This window comes from Poecilia formosa, unplaced genomic scaffold, assembly GCF_000485575.1.
Source record: "Poecilia formosa unplaced genomic scaffold, Poecilia_formosa-5.1.2 Scaffold20, whole genome shotgun sequence".
Classification (NCBI taxonomy): Eukaryota; Metazoa; Chordata; class Actinopteri; order Cyprinodontiformes; family Poeciliidae; genus Poecilia; species Poecilia formosa.
In genome coordinates this window covers 3,949,091-3,973,349 of record NW_006799959.1, presented here as the reverse complement: position 1 = coordinate 3,973,349, position 24,259 = coordinate 3,949,091, and the positions used below count along the sequence as shown (strand labels likewise).

The 24,259-nt window shown below is 35.8% G+C and overlaps 1 protein-coding gene and 1 long non-coding RNA gene across 2 annotated transcripts in view; one reads left to right on the top strand and one right to left on the bottom strand.

Annotated features, from left to right (window-relative positions):
* Positions 1–15,494: 15,494 nt before the first annotated feature.
* Positions 15,495–21,680, top strand: LOC103134969 (uncharacterized). The gene is made up of 5 exons (XR_001661576.1): positions 15,495–15,670; positions 16,384–16,461; positions 18,345–19,462; positions 20,213–20,355; positions 21,593–21,680. It is a non-coding gene; the product is annotated as an uncharacterized LOC103134969 (long non-coding RNA).
* Positions 20,598–24,259, bottom strand: part of rtn4r (reticulon 4 receptor) — a 53,637-nt gene continuing 49,975 nt past the window's right edge. Inside the window, exon 2 of the mRNA XM_007547498.2 lies at positions 20,598–22,666. Within this exon, the coding sequence (XP_007547560.1) occupies positions 21,285–22,666 (1,382 nt within the window). The 3' untranslated portion in view covers positions 20,598–21,284. The remainder of the gene's footprint in view (positions 22,667–24,259) is intronic.

The window sequence follows — 24,259 nt, the reverse complement described above, 5'->3', positions numbered from 1 at the left end:
GTAATGAATGTGGCTACAAGAAGAGATGCTATGAAAAGGTGCATAAGAGCAGGAATCCAGGTGAGGATGAGGGCAATGTGCCTGAAGGTATGGAATAATGACCAAACCTTATTAATTTAATATTAATTTAAACATAGCACAGACAATATGTGTAGGTACTTTGTATGAAAATTTGTAAAATTGGGTGTATTTGGGGGAAACTCTGACCACTAGAAGGCAGCAAAGACTTTCAAATCCAATCATTGATGTGTGTAAAACATGCATCCACAGGCATTAGTAAAATTAATTTGCAACTTTGGCTGGTTTCAGATAAAGGGTTGAATATACAGTGAAGCTATGTCTACAAACTTTATTTCTGTTGAAGGATCCAATATAAATCTGCAGTTGACTGACACTTTGTGAAGTTCACCAACAGCCAACTAATTGTGGGGAGCTGTGATTGTATGTCTTTTTCATGATCTTTCATGTGGTATTGTTTCATGTGCTACCTTTTAAAGCAAGAAGCCGAGGGGCATGTTTCCTTTTCAGCACGATACCAATTATCATGAAAGGCAGGAAAAAATAATGTGAACTTCAAAAACCGGATTTCATGAAAAGAAAAGGTTTCAAGAGCTGACGTTAGATTTTGAGAATAATACGGAATGATGAGTATTAAAACATGGAGGTTTCCAGGGGATTTTTTTTTTGGTAAGTAAATATGGATGACTGACTTTCACCAAATTGTAACAAGGACTCACATCTTCAGCTGCAAGAAATTACATTTTATATGTCGAAATCACAATATAATCCTGAGAATCCAAGCAAACGATTATAAGCACATTGATCATCTCAGAAATGAAACTGGTAACAATATATACATTTTTCTCTTGAAAGTGTTTTATTTGATCATTTTCCATGCATGTCCATCTTAAAGTCTTGTTCTAAACATTCTCTTGGTCTCTACAACATACCTGTTGTTTTTTTTTAGGTTTAGGTTGACATGTGTTACTGCTTGGATTTGGGAAAATATGTTTTATGAAAATTTACTGGTGTTGACTGGAAAAAAGGTGATAGTAGAGACTGCAGGTTAGTCTCTCCTAACTACCACTATGAGGGTTAACTACCATTGTTACGCTCTCTGTCTTACCCTAACAGTTTTTTGCAAGAATGACACACCTACATATTCCTACTCTTCTTTTAAATTTCACTTTTATTTCTATTCTACGAACTACGTACTGTACAGGTTGTAGTACTCTAACCCTTGGTTTCATAGTAGTATTCTGAAAAGTATGAATTTACAAGGAGAAGCTTTATCTGGTGCCACTGGGAAATGATTTTTAAACATGCAGCATCCAAAGCATGGAAAATGATTGTGATAAATTATGAGTCCTGAACTGCTGAAAAACGTTTGAGTCATAACAACCAGCCAGGTAAATAGTAGTATGAAAAATGAAACTCACTCTGACTAAATCAATGCATGGTGTGTTCATCCACCTAAAGATAATAGTGTTATTCTAATATTGCATATCAATTACAGCTGTTGGCAGGGGGACCACAAATGGGATTCCTCCTGAGCAACTTGCAGCTGATCCATAGAGATGACTTTTTGTCTTTATTGCTACTTTTAGCAATAAAGACTAAATCAAAGACTGTCCCAAAGCTTGACTTTGAATTCTTTATTATTTTATTTGGGTTTACACAAATATTTATGAAAATACACTTTATCATGGGGTCTGCAGCTTTTAATGCTGTGATTATACTTCTAAACTTTAAGATATACACTAGACTGTGCTGTATATTGTTTGTTTTGGGAGCATTAATCAAATGTTTGTATGAGCTTTTTATTTGGTTTTAAAATATTTATGAAGTGTTGTACACACTGTACCAAAAATCAAGTTACAGCGACATTTGTTTTCATTGTATGCAGATCTTTTGACTTGTGCTGTGTTCATATTCCAGTACTATATGTGCTTAGTATTAAGTATTACATTGTGAAATATTAGTTGCGATGAATGGCAAAAGTTTGCTGGGAGTTCTGCCAGAGAAGAGATGCGAGTTAGAAGTTTGTTGGTAAACTATATTCACATAAATCATGGTAATAATGTATACAATCTTGCTTGATTGGTGAATGATTGGAGGCGCGGAGGAGTACTGCAAAACCCAGAGAGTTGGAAAGTGAGTGAGATGACTAAAGAGTGGTCGAGTATGAGGCTGCTGATTGTGGCTGATCGAGGACCTATAGATAGATGAGGTGGAGGTGGATCGCTGCGTGACGAGAAATGCAGCAGAGGATTCCTCTAACGAGTGCTGCTTTGGATGAGTACGCAGTTGTAGGCAGTAATCTGTGAAGACACATAGGAGATAAAGGTATATAGTGCACAGAGGAGCACAACATAAGCACTTTCAAACTTAAATTTCACCTAACAAAACTTGTAAAATGTAGCCACAGGCAAATAAAAAGGAGGTCTATCTCATGATGACCAATGTTCCAGTTGAAAGAGTATGAAAGCAGATTTCTGGGGATGATAACTGATCATAAATTGTGCTGCAAGCTTCATATAAATGATGTAATAAAGTAAATGTCTAAAACCTCTGCAATATCATATAAAACCAAAGATATTCAAGAGCATAAAACTCTATACATGCTTTACTGCTCCTTAATGACTTACTGTGTGAAAGAAAGGGGTACAGATAAAACCAACACTAAACCAATTTGTGTGCTGCAAAAGAAAGCTGTAAGAATTATAACTGTTTCAGGTTGGAATGAGCCAACCATGAAAGATTTATTAAACGACAAGGCTTAAAATTCAACGACAGCAGAAGATTGAGTATAAATTAAACATATTTTTAGAAAAAAGAAAGGAGAGGACAAATATTTAAAGAAGTGAACAGATGTCAGAGGGCAAACTATAAGTAGGACAGTGTACATTTTAAAAAGTGTACCAAAAAAATCAGTATTAGCTAATATCAAACTCTCACACTGAGATTTACTTATTTTTTAAGCCATGATCTTGACATAATTCTGAACTTTGAAACTGTTTTTTCTTGTTGTTTTGATTCTGTTCAAAAATAAATCCTGCCACATGGTCATTTAACTGGTGGGTAAAAGAAAAAAAATGAAAAGAAAAACATCCAACAGAGATACAAAGCCATTTTGAATTACTTTTCTTCTACCAGAGACACAAAAATAGCAAATGATACACATAAAAACAAATGCTCTATGGTTATATTTATCTCTACAGTGAATCTGATCAAACGTGTAAAACTTGGAGTTTAACTGTAATGATGTAACCAAACACCATGTTTTGCTCAGCAGAAGTATGCAGGGCCACTGTGCTCCAGTAATTTGGTGCCTTGATTTTTAGAAGCTGGTAGAAAGGATTTAACTTTCCTGGTACTGCACAGAGCATCAGATATTACGTGATACTTTTTATACTTGACAGGTTTAGTAAATTCCTCTCATTTTTTTAATCCCTCCACGGTTACTTTTACTAACTTTCATCAAGCAGTAGCAAGAACTAGTATTAAGACAATTCCATTTTTATTCAAACCATCATTCATTTTTCCTTTATCGTTGAGGAAGTTACAGTTTTCAGGAAACTTTGGGATTTCTAAAGTTGTTCTTCAGCTTGTTTTCTGGATTTCTCCAGAGAACTGGATGCTTTAAGTTGATTTTGTTGTGACTTACAAATCCTTTTGCTGTAAGCTCTGAATCTTTAGTAACATAATACTGTTTTTAATTGCATATTTACCTGTTTCACACAAGTCTGGCATGCGGGCGAACCCTTTACGTTTGACATTTCATTTAATGCTCAGATCATCAAGAACATGCAGGAAAGTGTAGGAGGACATGCGAACCAGCATGCTGAAGAAGATAGTGCAATAAATCCAGGTTAGAGACGTTTCCTTATTCAAATGTTTTGCACGTTCAGTAAGACAGCACCTGGCAGCTTTTAGCCATAATCACACATTCCTCGCTTACATTTACAGCAAGGTGCTGTGCAGTCTTGCAAGACAGCACACAAAAAGTGTAAAGAAATTAACTTAATTTCCATATTAAGTTTGCTTTTAAGGACCAATAATCTTCTAATTTTCTGAGGATGTACAATATAAATAAGCTTTTTTAAACTTAATCATCAGCGACTGTTAGAGGCCAGTGAATTAAGTATGAAATGGTCATCATATTGAAAGGGACAATACCAAAGAAATGTTGTCAAATCATTGTTATGAATTAATAACAGTGTCTAGTTATATTTTCTAAACAGTATATGCTGTTTCCACCTATGATTCTGTTTTAGCAGCTGCTTACTACATCAGTTTTTTTCTTCACCGAGTGTCAGTCTGACATCACTGCTCTTCTACCTATTGGTTTTCAAAGAGAGTCGTCATCTGGCACAACAGTGCAGCCATTTAGATTCAAAAAAATATATTTTTTCATTCATGAAAAAATGATAGGGATAAATAAAACATGTGGAACACCTGCAAAGATGGAAACCATTAACAACTCGCTGGTAAAATGGACAATTTGAAAAAACAGTGGAGATGCAGCCGGTGCTGAAAGAAATTTCACCTGAATAAATCAGCGTATGATGGAACTCAATTGTGACTCTAGAGAAAGTGAAGTCAGTTCATTCTTAGCTGTGCCAACAACAGAAATCGCTGGAGGCACATCAGACAGATCATAGTAGCGGACCTCATTGAAGACCTGGCTCAGGAGGAATTTCACTGGGGAAGAGAGGAGGAAGCTAAGGCTTATTGAGGGAGTGGGCCGGGGACAGTAAGTGGGCTTTTTATGCAATATAAATGCATAAATAATATATGTATTGCATTATTATTATAACCTTTTACATGAAACAACCATTTTTATTATTAATAATAATAATAATAATAATAATAATAATAATAATAATGAGTGACATGTAATGGTGCTTCAGATACCAGAAAATGCTGGCTAATTACAGCATTTTCTGTAGTAAAACTAAGCTTTAGCTCAGTTTATTCTCAGCTAAAGCTAAGCATAAACTTTAGCTCATATGTTGCAGAAACCTTAGCGCTGAAGTCTTTGTAAGTGCAAAATCAGACTATGTGTAAAAAATTAACTTTCTGCAAGGATATTATAGCAATGTAGCCCATGCTAGCTATAATACAGACAAACATATGTGGACTGTGAATGAGGGACTCTTCAGACCCACTGTGATACTGACATCACTTCCTGTTCTCTTCCTGTTCTATGCCATCACTATAGACAAAAACTTGTCAAATATGAGTTACATTTTAATTGTCCTTTCAGATTAATAAATAGCATTTGAATTTAACTGAATTTTGAAATGCTCGGTAGGTACATACCACAGTCCGTTGCTCTCAGAGAAAACTTGGCCAGACGAACAGAGCATGTCTGAATGTCTGATGCCAGAGGTGGGGCATACATCCATATGGTTTGTTTTTTATGAGTGCAAGGAGAAGACAGATGGAGCTTGGCATAGAGTGGTGGAACTTTCACTTTAATCCTTATTCCCTTGGCTGAATCTCTTTCTGGTGTTATTAACAGTGGCATTCTGCTCCCAACCCATTAATTAGCAGTGTAACAAAAACTATATGTACTTTGCAGAAAAGATGAGAGGGGAAAAAATGCTTATGCTGCACAATATACTTACACATTCAGTAGAATACAAGTAGGTTGAACAGTTCAACAGCGTTATTGTGTGAGGCTCATATTAACACATTGAAACTTTTATGTAAGCCTATACAATAGCTATATCTTGATAAAATTAACATTTCTCCTCATCAGCTTTGGTCCTTTTTGGCCTTGGTTGACATTTTGTCTTCTTGTGTGAAAGTTAAACATTTGTTAAACTTGAAATTGTATGGCTCTACATGAAAGAAAAAAAAATATCAAAACCTTTTAAATATGGATCACTATTTTTAAGCTGCTAAATACAGTGATGCCCTTGGTGGTAGCTTGACATATCCCTCTAGTTCTCACAACTAAGTGCTGGATTAAACAAAACGGTTGCATAAATTCTCAGAAGTTATGCCATCAAAAAATGACAGATCAGTGAAAACTCTTGTCAAAAAAAAGCAGTGACATTGTCTGTGTCAATATATTGATTGACAGGTACATTTTATGGTGATATGAGTCAACATTAAGTGTCATAACATATACTCCTTTAGTAACATAGAAAATACTGACACTGTCTTAAAAATGGCTCAGTTTGGCCAATTTTATTGATGAAAGTTATAGTTGTGATGAAACAGAGAAGTGTTAAGACTTGTGAAATGTATTACAATAATCCAGAGCTGAAATACCAGCTCACAGATCTTAGTAATGAGTCAGAGGCAACACTGATATAAAGCAGTTTTTAGCAACTGTGGTTATGAAATCAGTTAGCACAGTGATTAAAATAAAACTAAGTTTTAAGCATTTTTCAGTTTATGCCTTAAATATTTAAGTTTGTAAAAACTCGACTATTATTTTCAGTATTTCTTACTCTCTACAGAATGAGAACAAAATATTGTTCTCTTAATGTTTTGGTTGGACGTAAAATGTCCAGTGATCCCCATGATTTTATAAGAAATTAAAGGCAATTGTAAGGATTTTGAGCTGTTCGCTCAGATAGTGATCAGATAACTGACCTACACAAAAGCTCTAAGTCTTATAGAAAATTAGATAAAAAACCATACAGGTAAAAAAATTAAGATCGTTGAAAATTCACCCAGAGATTAACTTTGAACTCTTGAAAGTAACAACCTGGACAATTGATCAATCGCTCTTTAATACCACTTTCTTGAACTTATAAATATAAAATAACATTTGCTGCAATGAGACTATAAAAGTTCTGCTTAGAGTTCTACAAACTGTAATACGTGACAAAGCTTTCAAACGAAATAACCTCAGTAAAATAATGACAAACGGTAAAATTGAGAAAAGACTGAGCAGAAATATGGAAAAGCAACTCCATTATATGTATTATGTGTCATGTATGAAGTACATTTTCTGGGTCAGAGCTGGTTTACATTGTTAGGACTTGAGCCCATGATTAAACCAATGTGGTTTTTGTTCTTCATCTTAAATGGAACATTTGGACTCTGACATTTTAAGTTTATTCTTTTCCACATTCCCTCTGCTGGTTGTTATGCTTTCGATAAAAATGAACTAAACATGTCTTTGTATTTTGCTCCTGAAAAACCTTATAATCCATATTATTTGTGCAGGTTTCAGCACATTCTAAATCAGATGTTTCATGTCTTAAGACTTGAGCAATTTGTCAAAAAAAAATTCTCAGTGTTTTCTTTGCCTTGCACAGAAAACTTATATTAACTGATTTTGCAATGTTTTTCTTCAAAATCTCCTCAACACGTCGGGCTTAAACTCCCATAGCTGTCTGTGCGTAATAGTGCTGGCTCAAACAGAGGTAATATATGCATGCCTCTGAAACAATCAGTCTTGTTTATTCAGAGCCCTTGAACCTCCAGGATCAGAAAGTTTCAGCAATGAATTCTGATTTGCTAAATCCCAGTCCAATAAATTGCCTCAACTCTCCACAAACATGAAAACAAACTCTCCCTTTTTCTGCCACCAGCTGTTAGTTCTTTGTGTGATTAGCAGCGGAAAAGCGGCTGGATGATAGAAACATGGCGCATTCACAATTTGTTTAATAGTTCATCTTTGTTCTTTCCCAGTGTCTTACTCCATCTTTATTTCTCTTCTTCTGAAAGATATTTACATCACACAACTTTTTCTTATTACTGCCTGCAGTTGAATGGTACTTATTTTTGGTCAAGTCAATCTTCACTCAGGAATTAAACCTCATTTTACTGAATTTCAAATTCTAGAACATGTGTTAAGTAAAGGGAGGAAACACTGTGCAGGGGGGATGACTGCATGATGTGCAACTTATGCTTTTTGGAGTACAGTCACTTGGTAGGATCCACAGCTTTGCTGAAAACGCAAAACATCAGTTTATGGTCCAGGTGTCATTTTTCAACTTTAATGAGAGAGGATTGAAAATGTAATTGGTAGAGTCAGAAAGTGCATCATTTGCTGAGAAAAATGCAGTTGCTGTTTGAACATCTGCTTACTTGTCGTCGTCTCTAATTAAGATGATAGATGATTAGGTATGCAAAATCACTCCTCTTAGATTTGTTACATGTCTTATTTTTCTTTTGTCTCATTAGTTGTTGCATGATCACAATTTATAGGTGACTCATAATAGTAAGACAAAATATATGAATATTTCTGTCAAATATTCTAAGAAAAATACTTTTGTTTTAACACTAAAGTTACTTGCTAACTCTAGTAACAGAGGCCAGGATTCAATCATTCCTTTCCTTCTGCTCCTTTACAAACAGAAAATGGTGACATTTTACAGTAATTTTTAGGAAATTTCAGTTTATATATATTGACTTTCTTGCCACATCAATAGTTTTACTTAAAACATATTTTGATGTTCTTAAGCATGTACTGTTCACATGTTTGGAATAAAGTTATTGTTCACTATATAATTTACTCCAACAATCTTCTTGTTCCTACGTAGCTGCATTTTTTGAAGCTATACTGAAGCTAATCATTATGCATGTTTATACATGAAGGTGTTTCTGTTCGTCCATCATTTCTTCCTCTCAAAAATCCAGCTCATAAAATTTTCTTATCTATCTAAAACAACGTTTTCTTCAAAATGCCTGAATTTTTTAAATGTATTTTTCTTCATAAAAATTTAAATCAATAAATAACAGTGAATAACAGTGACGTTGCTTTTTCCAGTACATATTCTATTCCGGGAGGTAGCTTTCAGTATTCTGTATAATTATGTCAAATTATGTCAAAGCCTTTATTTCCCCTTTGGTGGTAAGTCTTCTCTTTGTGGAACCCATTGGGATTTTTGCAACGTTCTGCAAGTGTCCATCTCCAGGTCTTTGATGTTGGAAAAGCTTCATCAAAAAGCTCCATTGCCGTCACTCTGGGCTGTACATCCCTTAACAGATTCTTGACAGGATCAAAGTTTGGATTCTAGTTTAGCCACTTCAAAATTTAGGCACAAAAAATATGGAAGATGTATTTTAAGTTGGAAGGCAAATGTCACCTAAAGCAGTTTTCCTATACAGTGTGATTGAGAATCTTTCTAAATAATGCTGTTTGTGTTGGGATGACTCAGGGGGGTGGAGGGAGATATACTTGTGTCATTGTAATTCTCTATGTAGGGGATAAAATCTGCTTAATAATGGAAATACCTTCAAAAGAGCCTTAGGATAGTTTTGCTAATGAAACACAACAACATTACACTTTGGATGAAAACATGGAGAAAAACTGATTAATTCAAAAATAACTTTCTCCTGTTAGTCTTACCTTCCTCAGATATTTTTATTTGTCTTCCTCTTTTTCATTGTTTTCACTTATACTGTGTTTTACACATTCCTCTGAATTGAATTGAATTGAATTGAATTGAATTGAATTGAATTGAAGTGAACTGAATTGAATTGAACAAGAGCAAAATGGAGCTAAGAGGAGAAACTTGGGCTGTGGAGTGATATACTGCATATCAGTCTATACAGAGCACTCAGATTACGCTTTTTAATCACATACCCACACCAGCAGGGCATTATGTGGTGGATCACATTGCAGTGACGAAGCATTACATTAGGACTTGAATTGGGTGGGATATTCATTCCATCACTAAAATTCCCCATGGCCGTCCAGAAGCCCTCTCTGTTTGCTGGGTTTAACATAACAGCTTGAGACTAGATGTCCCGCCAGATGTTTGTAATCTCACACCGAGAAGCTCATGGCTGGGGTCACAATCAGATAAGGACACATAGGCAGGGATTATGAACAGTGAATGTAAGGAAAAGGCTATATATTCCACTCTAAGAGCGGATATACTGCAGAACCCCTCTTTCACTATGATCAGATACCGCTCCCGAAACATCAACTTTAGCAGTGATACCATCATATTCACTACTATACACACAGCAAATATGGAGAAAATGTGTACAAACTCCTAACTTTGAATAAATTAATAATAATGCCAATGAAAGTCTTGCCTACTCACTGTTACATTTTCAAACATTTAGTCTAATTTAGTATCAGACTGTTAATTTCTGGACTGATGGGCGGATGGATAGACAGACATGTATTTTTCATCATCTATACAATGCCCAGTGAACTCAAAAAGAAAGCGCCAGCAAATTTCTTTTGCCTAGTTTGTAAAGCCCCATTGAGAGCGTATGGTTGTGTGGGCAGGTTAATGGCATCATCTTGAGAGTAGTTCTTAATCACGAACTGACTAATGAGATGGGATGAGCTGGAGTTATTCAGCAATAATCAGCCACACTGGTTGCTCCTTCACTGCCTTGCTCCATCTTTTTTCATGTGTTTTGATTTTGCGCCTTGTTTTCTTTACTATCAAACATAATTCAAAAGGTTTGGCCAAACCTGTGGAATAAATGTGAGGATAGACAGAGATGACAAAATTGTACAACAAGAAACTAATTCACTTTGTATTGAGAAACAAATGCAGAAAGGCCATACCAAAGGCCCCTCTTTGTGAAATATTACAAAAGGAGTGAAAGATTTAATTGTGACCAACTAATAAAACAAAATAATATGTTGGTTGTTGGTCATTAAAATCAGATTGTACTTAAATCACAAAATCAAAGTAGCTCAACAAGGAAATCAATCTAATTGCATTTTCTAATATTTTGTTATTCTCTAGCCTGCAGTGTGGTGCACAAGATATTTTTTTTTTCAACTCCTCAGTACAGAAGCATGTTTCACTCCATTAGAGAGTGAAAATTGGAGCCATGAAAGTCTAAAGAATTGGACATCAGTCCCCCTAAGCCCCAGAGGTACATCAAGAAATGTTGGTTTGCCCAGCTCTTCCTGTTAAGAGCATGTTCTGACTGTGAAGATGGCCTAGCAGCAGAGAGTGCATTAATGCAAGATGTAACTCTGTCCTGTCCTGCTGTTCTGTATTTTATTCTGTAATCTATGGGACAGGATGTTGAAATGTTGCAATGAAAACATTTGTGTAATTTTGAGGTTTTCACCTAAAAATAAATGCTTTATGACGATGAAGGGTTATTTGTTTATTGCTTATTTTATGCATGAAGCTATTGCTGAACCGTAGTGCCAATTTAATAACAAAGTGCTAGTAGTTGGAGTCTTGTTTATAAGACTGATATTTTCATAATAAACGAGTGATCCTTTAATGTGAATATTCACATTTTTCAGAGCTGCAAAATATGAATGCAGGTGTATTCATATTTTGCAGCTCTGAGGTGCCAAAGGTGGGATTTGGCACCTCAACACATAGCAATGCTTCAAAAAATAGTTTTGCTGCTCTTTGGGTTTTTGAAGGGCAAAATGTTTAAGAAAATGTATTAAAAATTGCTATAGTCAGCAACAAAAATATTTGCTGTTAGTGTGTTAGGAGGTAAATGATAAATGGACCCCCAACCAGGAGGGATCAATCCACTGTTTTTATTAAAGAAAGTTGTTTTCAATTTAGATCCTGAGCCAATTAGTCAGTATGTCATTAATTACATGAAAGTGTACACCAGCACTGATTTAGCTCCTCAGCATAATGTTTTGTTTTGTTTTTTTTGCAAGTCAAACACATTTATATATATATATATATATATATATATATATTGCTATGATAAGCTTTAGGGAAACCTTAAAAGGAAACAGAATTGGTAAAGATTCACATTAGCATTTGTGGATTACTTGTTATTTTTAGTTTGGACTCTGTTTTAGTCCGCAGTGGATTAACCACTCAGAATGCTGGTGAGTGTTTTATTTAGTGGCCCTTTTATTTAGTGGCCCTTGTGTGAGTTCTGTTGACAGACGGGGACATTTGGTTTGGAGCAGATTACTGGACAGTATGCTAGTCTTCAGATGATAACCCCACATCAGCACAGATCTCCACATGAACTGGCATAAAATGGCTAATGGGAAAAAGAGTGTGTATTTGTGTCTGTGTGTGTGAAGGGTGGTGGGGATGTGTATGTGGAGAGCTTTATTCTTTTTAATCATATTAAGTTGGATCATTAGATAGACCCATTTACACAGTGCTTTTCATGAGGTGTGTAGGACCAAATCCTATTGGATATCAGCCTAATCTACTGCAAAAGCTCCACAGTTGGTAGCTGCAGCTTTGTTGGAGACTGTATCTCCCTCCGCTGATGCCGGGATGTGAACATCTAACATTTATTTTTCTGTATTAAAATTAGCAATGTTTTGCAATTCTATGTCTAAATGGTTTTCTGAAAAATAATAAGCACACAAATGGTTAGATTCTCAGCGTGAATAATACAGCTAATCTCTTTCTTCAGAAAAAGCTCACATGGTTTCAAAATGATCAAACGTGTATTGTTGGAAATTTAGAAAACGTTTCTATCTAGTCCATGGTTTTACCATTAAAATTCTCCCCCATAATAAAAGTGAGCATTGTACTACTTAGCTGTTTATTTATTTATTTATTTATTTTACCTTTGCAGTCTATGTCCTGTTAGTTTGAAATGAATCTGACCTTTCTCAGAGGATGAATACTTTAAGGCCATGTCAGTCTGAAATGCTCAAAGATTATTTCTCAGCTGCATTTTGTCGCGTGAAATGCAGTCCAGTCCTGATAAAAATAGAACCATGATCCCCATCATTTAAAAGAGGATCAGGAAGGAGGTCCTGCTGTTATGACCTTTTGAGTGCACTCTGGGGGTTGACGCCAGTATGGTGACAGTTGTGAAGTCGACTCATGAGACCACTTAAACAGATCTAGTGTGGTTGAATTACGAGACTCAATTCCCTAATGATGTTTGGCTTTTAACGTGTCACTGTTAAGGCTATATGTCGTGCAAAATAACGCAACATCTTTGTAAAAAGCCATAGTACTTCATAATACTTCATAATGTAAGCACTTATGCTCCATAAAGCAATGCTAAATATACAGCTGTTGGTCAGAATGTATATTTTTGAGTACAGCTAAGATGTTTAAAAACAATATATAGCCTATAACATTCTGGAGATTAACGTTTTGCTTTTGGACATTTAAATTACATTTTTTTTAATCAGTCCAAACTTTACTAAGCAGAGTTCAGTGAGAAAAAAAGAGTTCTGTTTTTGTTTTTTTGTTTTTAATGCAGAACATCTGGTTTTAATTTTAAATAAAAACAAAACAAACAATATGGCAGTACTTTTCCTTTGGGGATATTTTTTTAGCTGCCATAACAATTGTCTTGTGTCTAGTATCACATTGGTTTATAATTGTGAAAATATAGAGTATTTTGTGAAGCATCAAGTCCTGTTCCAATTATGAAATTTGTATCTATTTTGGTAATAGGGGTACAAAACACAAAATACTGCATCCTTGATGTAACAGCACTCTACTGTTTGTTTTTCTTGAAAGAATTTTAATATCAAACATGTATATAAGAACAGTCAAAGCTTCTTCATAATGTTGTATTACATTAATATACATATTTATATAAGTATATCCGTTTTGGCCTGCCTCATATTTTACCTGAGGCATCTAAATTTGCATTAAGAAGATAATGAATATTTCTAAAGTCTTATGATCTTTTGCTCATTTTAAAGCTGTGTTGATAAACCCATCTATTTTGAAAAGACCGAACACATCAGTCATTTTCACTTCTAAAGCTTTAGATATATATCGGTGATATTACAATCATGAACTCTAACAGGCAAACATTTGATGATAGTGGCAGAAATAGAGTGCAAAATAGCAACAGAGAGAGAATTGTGGAGAGATTTGATTGAAACAAAGACTGATACACTTTGAGAATTTAGTATGCAGATCAGCAAGCAAACTTTTTTAGACCCTGTGTTGAAGTTCTCAGCAGTGAGCAGTCTAAACTTTCACTTATAAGCCTTCGCCTCAAGCCATAATATCAAATATTTCAGTCACATTCACTGAAGCTAAAAAAAAAAAGTGTCTTATTACTTATGATCAAAGGGTGCTGTTTTCTGGAAGAGACATAGTGCGTCTTCCAGAATTTGCATTAGAGTTGAAGGCAGGTCATTTTCAGTGGATAAATAGCCACTGAGAAACAGGCATGATCATGTTGTTTTTGCTGGATTTAAGATCTTTTACTTTTAAGAAGAGTTTAGTTGGGAAAATGCTGTGGGTGAAAAATCTAAATGTGGGAAATCTTGTTTTACCCAGTTAATGAGGATTGCAAAGTTAAAAGGGAAAAAAACAACAACTTTAAGCTCAAGCAGTATAAATAGATGTTATCTTTTTGCTCTTCCCTAAGAGCTTATCTTCACACCCATCCACTATTTGTCATTCAGGCTCTCCATGAAAATATATGGACCAACAGTTTTATAAGGTAAACTTTTCTGCCTTTAGAACTGCTTCAATTCTCAAAGGCTCAAAGTTCATAAGGGCATCATGAACAATACATGGACAGTTTGGTCCATACTGACATGATAGTATCTCACATGCTACATATGAGTTGTTTGCACATTCATAAAACAAATATCCCATTTGGACTGATCCTAAGGGTGCTCTGTACTGTAGTGACTGTGAAAGTCACTACAATACAGTGAACTCATTGTTTGTTTCAAGGAATCAGTTTGAGATGTTTTGAGCTTTGTGACATTGTGGGAATTGCTACTGTTGTCATTAAGGGATGGAGATGTCACAATGTCACATTGGGTGCTGAAGCACACTCTAAGTGCTCACCAAGAGATTTGCAAGAAATAGGATTAAAGACTTTTTAAAGAAAATGTATTATCTAACATCAACTTTTTTTAGCTTTATATCAGGTTATAATGTTATTCTTTCATTTAAAACATACTTGGAGTGTTGCTTTGATCCTTTCATGCACTTTTGAGGAATCCTTGAATCTCCCGTGGCAGCCATTTGCCTCCTGTTTTCACAAAACTCCTCCTTGGAGCTACAGTCTCCAGCCTGGTGGATTATGCACCTGCTGGGCGTATCATACAAACTACTTCTCAGTCCAATGCTCCTAAGAACAGTTAACAACATCATAAGAAGCATTGTTGTGGTGTGTCAGAAAGAGTAGGATATTCTTAAATAGACAGAGGCCTAATTTCAAATTTCTTTTAAGTCATTTGTATTTAGCATTTTCAAAACTGAAGGTGACATTTTGATTGTGCTATAAAATGTCTTTACATACATGGAAAATACACAATACTTACTTTTTAAAAGTTTGGAAGTGAAAAAAATATTGCTAGATACTCCAGCATAATTCTGGGGAAGGGAGAAGAGTCGGTATGAGGAAAGATCCCATGAAATTTGCATAAGTTGAATAATAAGATTTATGAACCATTTCTTTTTAGATAGCGTGTTGGGGTATTGCAAAGGTCCAGTTGAATCAATTCAGCTGAATGTGATGCACCTAAAAATGCCCCCACACTACTTTGGGTTGTTTTATAAATTTTAAATATTTTCATATACTATTTATTTTATTTTTTTTCCAAAAATGAACAAATTATATTTTGTTAGAATTTTTTGGAACGTTATTCTGCTGTATTTACATCGCTTTACTGGTGTTCAGATGGGGGCAGTAGCGGCGACGCGGAACCTTTATATAGGGGTCGTTGCTTCCGGGTTGGTTTTGTGACGAACTTCCTGTTTGTCTCAGACACAATCTGGATGCTAAAGGTAGCGTTTCCGTCGTCTTTGCTAAATCCTGTTTTACTGTTCTTCAGGTCACTACTCTAAAACTGCTCTGTAAGATGTTTACCTTTAATTCTGTCATTTGATAGCACTGTGATACGGTTTCTGTGCACCTTATTGTTAATACTTGTAAGTTTTAATCAGCCTAGGTTTAGATTGACAGGAAGCCAACCTGCGCCGGGGAACTCTCACGGGGTGAAATGATTGAAAACCGCGATATCTTATTAACTCCGGGTTTTAGGAGTTTTATTTTGCTTTTGTTTGAATAATATTCAGTGCATGGTGCTTGGTGTTATAAAATAGTTAAGAACCTGAGAGTAAAGTGACTCTAGTTGAGTTTAAAGGTAGAGAAACTATTCTTTGTTCATGAAGCGTGGGAATTCAGACGTTAATGTTGGAATAATGCCATGTTAAATTTTATATATCATGTTTGTAATTCTGTTTTTATCAGTACTAAGTAAGTTTGATGTTTATACCAGTTAATGAGCAGCTGAGTGCAGTCAAGCTTTATAAATAGTTGATTTATCCTATTTAATATACTGTACTTTGGTTGTCTTTGTCTAAGTGAGGGATGATGATGTGAAAAGGGTAAACGGTAATCAAGGTTTTTAAAACAAAAGTTAATGTAAAAGATTAATATTGTATACTGTAAAAGATTTATTGGTTAACAAGTAAATGAGTACATCTGGATGCTAAAGGCAACGCTTTGGTGATTATTGCTGAATACTGTTTTACTATTCGTCAGATAGTGTACATCACTGTTGTAGCAGTTCTGACACTTGGGATCTGTAACATGAAGGAACAGCGAGAAGTGGGCAAGCAGGTGAGTCTATGTAGGAGTTTATGCTGGGCAAATGTGGAAGACAGTGGAAGAAGCAATTGGCTTTAGTCAATTCAGTGGAGATAAAAGGAGGAGTATGAATTGCCAAAAATCAGGAGGGATTTGTAGAGGAAAAGTAAGTTCTCAAATCCAGATTCTAACAGTTTCTGAACAAAACATTCATTGAGGCGCCTTCAGCAATCTGGCAGTGAGCTGATGTGTGGAGTGGGCTTTAACAGCAGCAAAAATAAAGTTTTGGAATCACCCAACCTTAGTCCAGAACTAAAATAAATAGAAAGTTTGTGGAAATCACAATCTGACAGATTTGGAGAAGTTTTCTGAAAAATTAACATCTTCCTACTGAAGAATACTAAATGTTCGACTAATACTTGAAGTGCTTTCAAGTATTAGTTGACATGTTTGGACACATACAAACGGATTATTTTATTCTTCCGTTATGTATTGTTTTTCTATTGAACTGCATATTGAATCTTTTATCATACATTGGCAGTGGGAATGGTTCTGAAAGGATTTATTATGGTCTCATTTCTGACATGACAAAGCAGAAATTTTCACTGAGGGTAACACTTTTTAAATTTAACTTTGGTAGTGGTAGTACCAAAGTGATATAATGCCGAGAGGCTGAGAGAAGGAAATATTCTATCAGGGGAAGAGTGTTTTGTAAGGCTATTGATGATAAATCACAATAAGTGATTTTCATTTTGTTTGTTTTTATGTATTTAGCAACTCCCTTTGTAATTTCCCAGAGGTATTGTATAAACAGCCTATTTATTGCATTTTATTTATAAAGGGAAAAAAAAGTAAAACATAATAAAAGTCTCTGTTTATGATCTGATAATTTACAAATATTTATTTACTCTACTTGACGTGGACTTATCAAACTGATAAATTCTATACAATATAGGTGTTATGTTATGCATGCGTTTTTTTTTATTGTGCTCTGCAAATCTTTTTCCCATTACAAACAATACAAATTACCATTGAGCATTTGCAGTTGTACATCTTTCATGTTTACTAATGTTTTTTTCCATGATTATCTACATTATGTTTTAGGAACCAGTCAACAAGGCCAAAGGGTAACTACTGTATATACATTAAGGACAAAAAAAATAAATATACTAGATATAAGGTTAAATTGTGGTCTTTTACTCAATTGATGAGTGACCACAAAAAAAAAAAAAACAAAAAAAAAAAAAACAGATATAAGTATTTGTAAAACATTTGATGTTATCAAAAATAAAAGCTTTATAATAATAAGATCCTTAATTAAGTCATTTAAATTGTCCTTCAATTCCAGCCCAATTGGATAAGCAAGTGTTGACAAAGGATGGATGATTTTAATTGTCTTTTTAATCTATCTTAACTGCTATGCCATGCCTGTATATATCAAACTTTTTAAATCCAATGTCAAGATAGCTGGCATAGAAACCAGTATAAAAGTCCTTTTCAGGTACAGTTCTGTTTACCTTCTTATGTATTTCTTCAGTTTTTGCTTTTTTCACACTCAGGTCTTTCAGATCATTACCTATACCCTAAACCAAACAGGGCATTTATATTCTAAAGTAATGCCATGTAATATATTAAGGAAAAAGTATTTCTTAACTATCCTGGTTCTAAGTGAAAATATGTTAGGATCTTGAGTTGTTTTGTGGTTTGTTATTTTGTGTTCCTTAGTCCTTTCCGTTAGTTCTGCCTTGTCTCTATTCTTCTTAGTGATTCTAGTTGTGTTCTTTTCTTGTCTTGTTGTTTTCTTAGTTACACTACATTTTTTATGTTTCTTATGTCTAGTTATTTTGTTAGATTTGTTGTCTAGTCCCCTGTGTACACTCCCTCGGCCCCTGTGCCACTTTTCCTTTCCTTTTCAGGGTTTCCCCCAGAATACTTGCTAAGCCCGGTGTTCGGGGCGCCGAGGCGGTCCACTGTTGGTTCAACTCGGTTGACTAGTGGATGAATATTTCTTCTGACTGAGAAGTTGCAGTGATTTCTAGGGCAGCTCCCTCCACGCCTATTGGTTACTGAATCTCAAATGTTGTTCCCTTCCAAAGTGTCACTTGATTTCCTAGATCTGAATGAAAATCTACTTTATTGATAAACTCTCAACAATAGAAACAATATTATTTAATGTATTGCTCATGTAGCCATTTTAACATATAGTAATTGTGGGACTTGGCTAAGGATTTCCCCAACCCCCTGGTCCCCCCCCCCCTTTTTTTTTTAATGAAACTCTGTAGATATACAGAGGATGCTTGAATGAGTCATGTTCAATTACTGGTATCCTTGAAGGCTGCAGCTCATATACGGATACAAACCCCAATGAAGCTGTTTTTTTTCTGGGGGTTGGGACTGTGTTATTATTCCCTGTTGTTTTCTCCCCAAAATCAATTTTCTCAGTTTCTATGACTGTATACCCTTAATTGACAACATCAAAAAAAGCCTCAGGTCTTTGTGAGGACCCAGTCTCCTCGTTCAGCGAGATAAACTGAGCATTGTTGACAAGTTCTCAGCATAGATTAAAGTGCACTGTAACACTACATTGTCTCAGCCTGTGGACACCCCATCAAGGATGTGTTTCAGGCGACTTGTCCCAGAAGGGATGTTTCATATGAAGCATTATGTTCTAATATTTCATACTAGTTCTTTTATGCAATGCCTTGAGGGCCTCTGCTGCTCTGATAGTCAATGTTTTGATGTAAGGTGTTATTTATCAAATATTTCTGTGATTTTCATGCACACTTACATAGGATGCACTGCATCTGCATTTGCAATGTATAAACCTCTAATCATATTCTGAATTTTATTTCAACTTCCTGGGGCAAATCATTCTGCATCATCACTTCATGTGCAGCACCCATTTAAAACTTGTAAACATAGTGGCTGGATGGTTGCTGATATTTAACTTTTTTGAAACATAAGTGATTATAGTATTTTTTTTCTGCAGTTTATAGCAACATCAATATCAAGAGACCAAGAACACAACCTAGAGGTGAGAGGGATCAAAGAGGACTGTTACGCTAATTCCAGCAAGACCAGTTTTTTTTTTTTTTTGCCATAATACAGTAATTTGGAAAGTATGACTCTAGAAATCTAAAAACAAAGTTGGAATGTGTTAATCTGCTCCAAAACCTTTTTATTTCAAACAATAAATTATTTTACCGTTTTTCAAAATATATTAATACCTTTGCTTATATATAATTTCATGTAATTATTATTTTTTTTTAAACCTTGTCATACACTTTTTTAATTTTGTTCCGTTTCTCATTCCCTTTTTGCCAGTTGACTGTTGTATAATTTGACAGATTGACTCCTGATCAAAGCAAGATAACTTTTAAATGACCTCCTCAAAATGTTCTTACTGTATCAGTGTAACACAGAACGTTTCACTAATCCACTGACATCCAAGCAGGTGTTAGTATCGTCAATGATTTGTATATTAGCATTGCAAGTACTGAGCAAGAAAATAGAAAAACAACAACAACTATGTTTGTGTGCATGGCTTGGAAAACTGCAATATATATTTTGCACATTATTTTGTTTCTCTAACAAAGCTGAGGTCACCCTTGCCAATGACAGTCTCAGAGAAAGAGCGTATGCATCAGTGGTTCCGAGAAATAAATGAATTATCATACTACTGTGTGATTAAATATTACATTTTTTAAGGTCTTTCGTTTTTGCCATTAATTTTCTTTAGACAAAGCTTAAATAATATTCCTAACCATGATGCTCTGTTTTACAGGTCAACGAATGTAGTGACTAGTGTTCCAGCAGCTCTCCCAGGATGGCAGGGATATCTGGACAAAGTTCATGCAGCATGCCACATGTCACAGACTGAGGTAGACTGAAGAAGTCTGTCTTTCACCACCAACATTTTTGCAGAAGGTAAAAATATTAAAATTTTTAGAGGGAAACTCAGATTAGTACGATTAACAAAGTAAAATGCACCTCCAATGATACAGTTTTGCAAGTCATACATATCAAAATGGCTGTAATGACAAAAATTGGCCAAAAGGCCATTGAATGGTTTGCTAGGCCAGTGGCTGAAAAAAAAACACAGAAAAGAGAACAACATATATCAAGCGTTTTTGGTATTTCAGAAAAATACCACACACAATAAACATCTATGAAATAAGAACTTTTATTCATAATATATTCATACTTGTACACAATAAAATAAAATAAAATGCATATCTATGATTCCATTGCAATCCCCAATGAATAAAAGGACAGCATTCATTTCATAAATGCTCCCCATATATCCTTTCTGTCATGAAAATATAGAACTAAAATCCAGGGGAGGCAAAACATTTGTTTTTATAAACATAAAAAAAGAACATTACAACAAATGTATGACTTTGAATAAATAATGAGAGGGGATTGTTTTTTTCTTCTTTAAACAGACCAAACATTCTTTGTGTGCATTCTGTCTCTGATTTCCTGTATGAGGCTTTTTTTCCACCTTTTTTTGTCCTTCATTTTGTCTTCTTGTGGTCTGTCTAAGCAGTAAAAGCTTTTAGGGGGGAAAAAGGAGGATTCTCCAAAGTGTATCTTAGACACAGTACAATTGAGTACATAGAGAACAAACAATTTTGGGCACCAAATCAATATTTACATTAGATCTGTAGTGTTCTGTAAAGGCATCCGTTTCTTTTATGGTACTCTTTTCATTATTGTTTGTCTCCAGCAACGTTGGATCAACATGACTCCTTGCTTCTCAGTCACTTCCTGTTGTAGGTGTCACTGGATCTTTTGTATCATTGTCATTAGCATAAACATTCTTGAGTCCTTTGTGCAGAGTTTTGTCAGGAGTCCTAAGACATGGCTAGAGATATCCAAATCATGGGAATGATGAGAAAGTGCAACACTTGCAAAGTAGAGCTCTGGCTTTTACTGCAGTGGGAATCCAATTTTGTTTTTTTGGAACACTTCTTTTTCTTTTTGTTTGATGCTGTAGATGATTCTGGATTCTCTATGAACTCAGGGTTTAGGTTTTCCAATGCCTTGTCCAGGTTGTTAGATAAGGTCCCCAGTGGCCCATCATTCTGCTTATTCTGGGTCTCATTTTTTGTACTTTCTTGCTGCGTGTATTTGATCTTGGACATGTTCTCCTTTTTCTTAGGGGGATTATTCGTGATCTGGCGACTATTTCCAGAAAGGATGGAGGATTTGTCATTATCTCCAGGACAACACTTGGGAATGATGTCGCCTAGAGGGCTTTCAGTTGAGGAAAATTTCCCAGACTGTGCCTTGGAGTTAAAGAGAGTTGTCTGGATTTGTGATGTCTCGACACATCCCTCCAATTTTTCACTTTTCAGTTGTTTCAGGTCGTTTCCTGCCAGGGACTCAGGGACATAGCACTCCAATTCTGAACTGGAGCCTTTGAAACGTTTGAACCAATCCCACAAGGTCCTTGCACGGCAGTCACAAATCCACTGATTCCCATTTAAGCGCAAATACTGAAGGGAAACCAGAGGATCCATTGTCTCCCCAGTCAAGACAGTAAGGTTGTTGAAGAACAGGAACAAGGATTTTAGTTTCCCGAGATCACTAAAAGCCCTGGGTTGTACAAAGATTACCTGGTTCTGGTGTAGCAGTAGCCTGTCCAGATTTATTACGCCACGAAACATGTTGTCTGTTACTATCTTGATCTTGTTATTATGCAGGTGGAGATAAGTGAGATTGGCAAGGTCCACAAAGGTGTCATCATGCAGAGTGCGAATGTTATTATCCTGCAAGTAAAGATACTGGAGAGAGAACATTCCTCTGAAAACCCCAACAGGGAGCTCTGACAGGCCACACCTGTGAAGGTGGAGGGTGTGCAGCTTAGTTAAACCCCGAAAGGCCGTTGGGTTAATGGTGCGGAGGTTGCTGTTATCTCCAATGTCCAGTTCCTCCAGTTTTTCCAGACCAAAAAAGGCTCCAGCCTCGATGTAGGTTATGTTGTTTGAGTAGAGCCAGAGAACAGTAAGATTGTGGCAAGAACTGAAGCTAGTGGACCTCACCACTGTCAGCTTGTTACTCTGGAGGAATATCCGTTGGCTCCGTACAGGAATCACTGTAGGAATGGAAAACAGTCCTTGTTGTTGGCAAGCCACAGTGGGCTTGGGCTCACTGTAGCACACACACTTGGCAGGGCAACTGTCAGTTTGAGGCAATAGGTTCAGCCACATCACCAGGAAAAGGAGTCGCCCCCCTGTGGAGACATTAAGAAAAGACACAAGTGGATCAGTAAATATTAAATAAATATAACCTGGAAATCTGCAGAGAAAAGAGAATCTTGGCCAGTGTTCACAGAAAATAATAAAACAGGCAACCTTTCAGTATTCCCTAGACAATGAATATGCTATTTGTCTCTTTTGAATAAGTGTCAGCTGAAATGTAATAAAAATCAAACAAAATTCCAAATATTCTTTTGATATGAGCTTGATGTTTAACACGAATAAACAGAACAGTTAATCCAGTTTAAAAATTGATTCACTGGATGTTTTAGCTTTGATGTTGTTTGGATTGAAAGCAGCAGGAGTCCTCTCAACTGCTGACTCATTTTGAATTGGGTGGATGGCTGCTGTATGGAATTAGCTTGATCTAATAAGGCAGACATAACTAATGGTGTTTTAGTGTTCCTGATGCTGACATTGTGCCTGATTGTGGGAGAAAAATCACCATGCCAAGCAGAAAAAAAATGAAAATCTGATAATGCTACCAGGTAGCCAGAACCAATTAATTATTTTTGGGGGAGCTAAAATATACCAGCATTACCCTTTATTACATAAAGTGTCAGTGTTAGGGTTTATATTCAGGAATCACCATAAATTCTTACCACATAAAGGGAGTACCTTGAGATTCATGAACAATTGTAAAACAAGATTTTAGAGTTACCAGATGATATGAATCAAAATCAAATAATTAAAGATCATCTTCTGTGTTGACTCACTATGTTCTACCAGAATCAGTTTTAACAACTAAAGAAAAAAAAATTGCTTCATCAAATTTCCTTCAATCTTTACAATATAAATGATCAGACTTTAATATTATACAGCATCATTGCTTGAAGCATGCTGTATGCTTAGCAATTAAGACCAATGTTTATTTTATGTTTTTACCCATGTTTAAAAATAAAACATACGTCACATTAATTATTTGTGCATGTTCTCTGCCATGGTTCAGATTAAAAGTATTATAGCTGAAATGGGGTTAGATAGCCACACATAAACGATCCACTCTGATATTACACTACTGTTCAGCTCAGTAAAAATTTAACATTATCTACAACCACTCAGTCATCATTCATGTACAGACGAAGATGTCAACATGTCACAAACTGTGGTAATCATACAACGGGAGATACACCTCCAATTCTCTGAATCCCGTTAAACTCCGGTCCCTCCTCAAAATTTCCAATCTTCGCTCCAATACACATGTAAGGAATCCGAGGGATGGCAGGCATGACAGGTGGTGAGAGTGGGGGAAAATGCATGAGCCGTACTCATCCCTCCTTACATCCCGCTGCTCGCCCCCCTCTCATTCGCCTGCAAAGTGTTGTGGTGCAGCTTATCTCTGGACCTTGTTAAACGGGGCTCTGGTGTGGCCTGACAGCAGCCCTCTGCTGCACTTTCCTTCCAGCCTCCCTGCTCAGCCGTCAGACTGCCACCGGAAAGCTGTCAAGACCTTCCACTCTTTCTGCACCGCAGCACTTTTCCCTCAGCACTGACTAACAATAGCGATATTTTACCTCACAGCACGCTTCGTGTATCTCCTCTGTCGTCTTCATTTTTTTCTCCTCTTG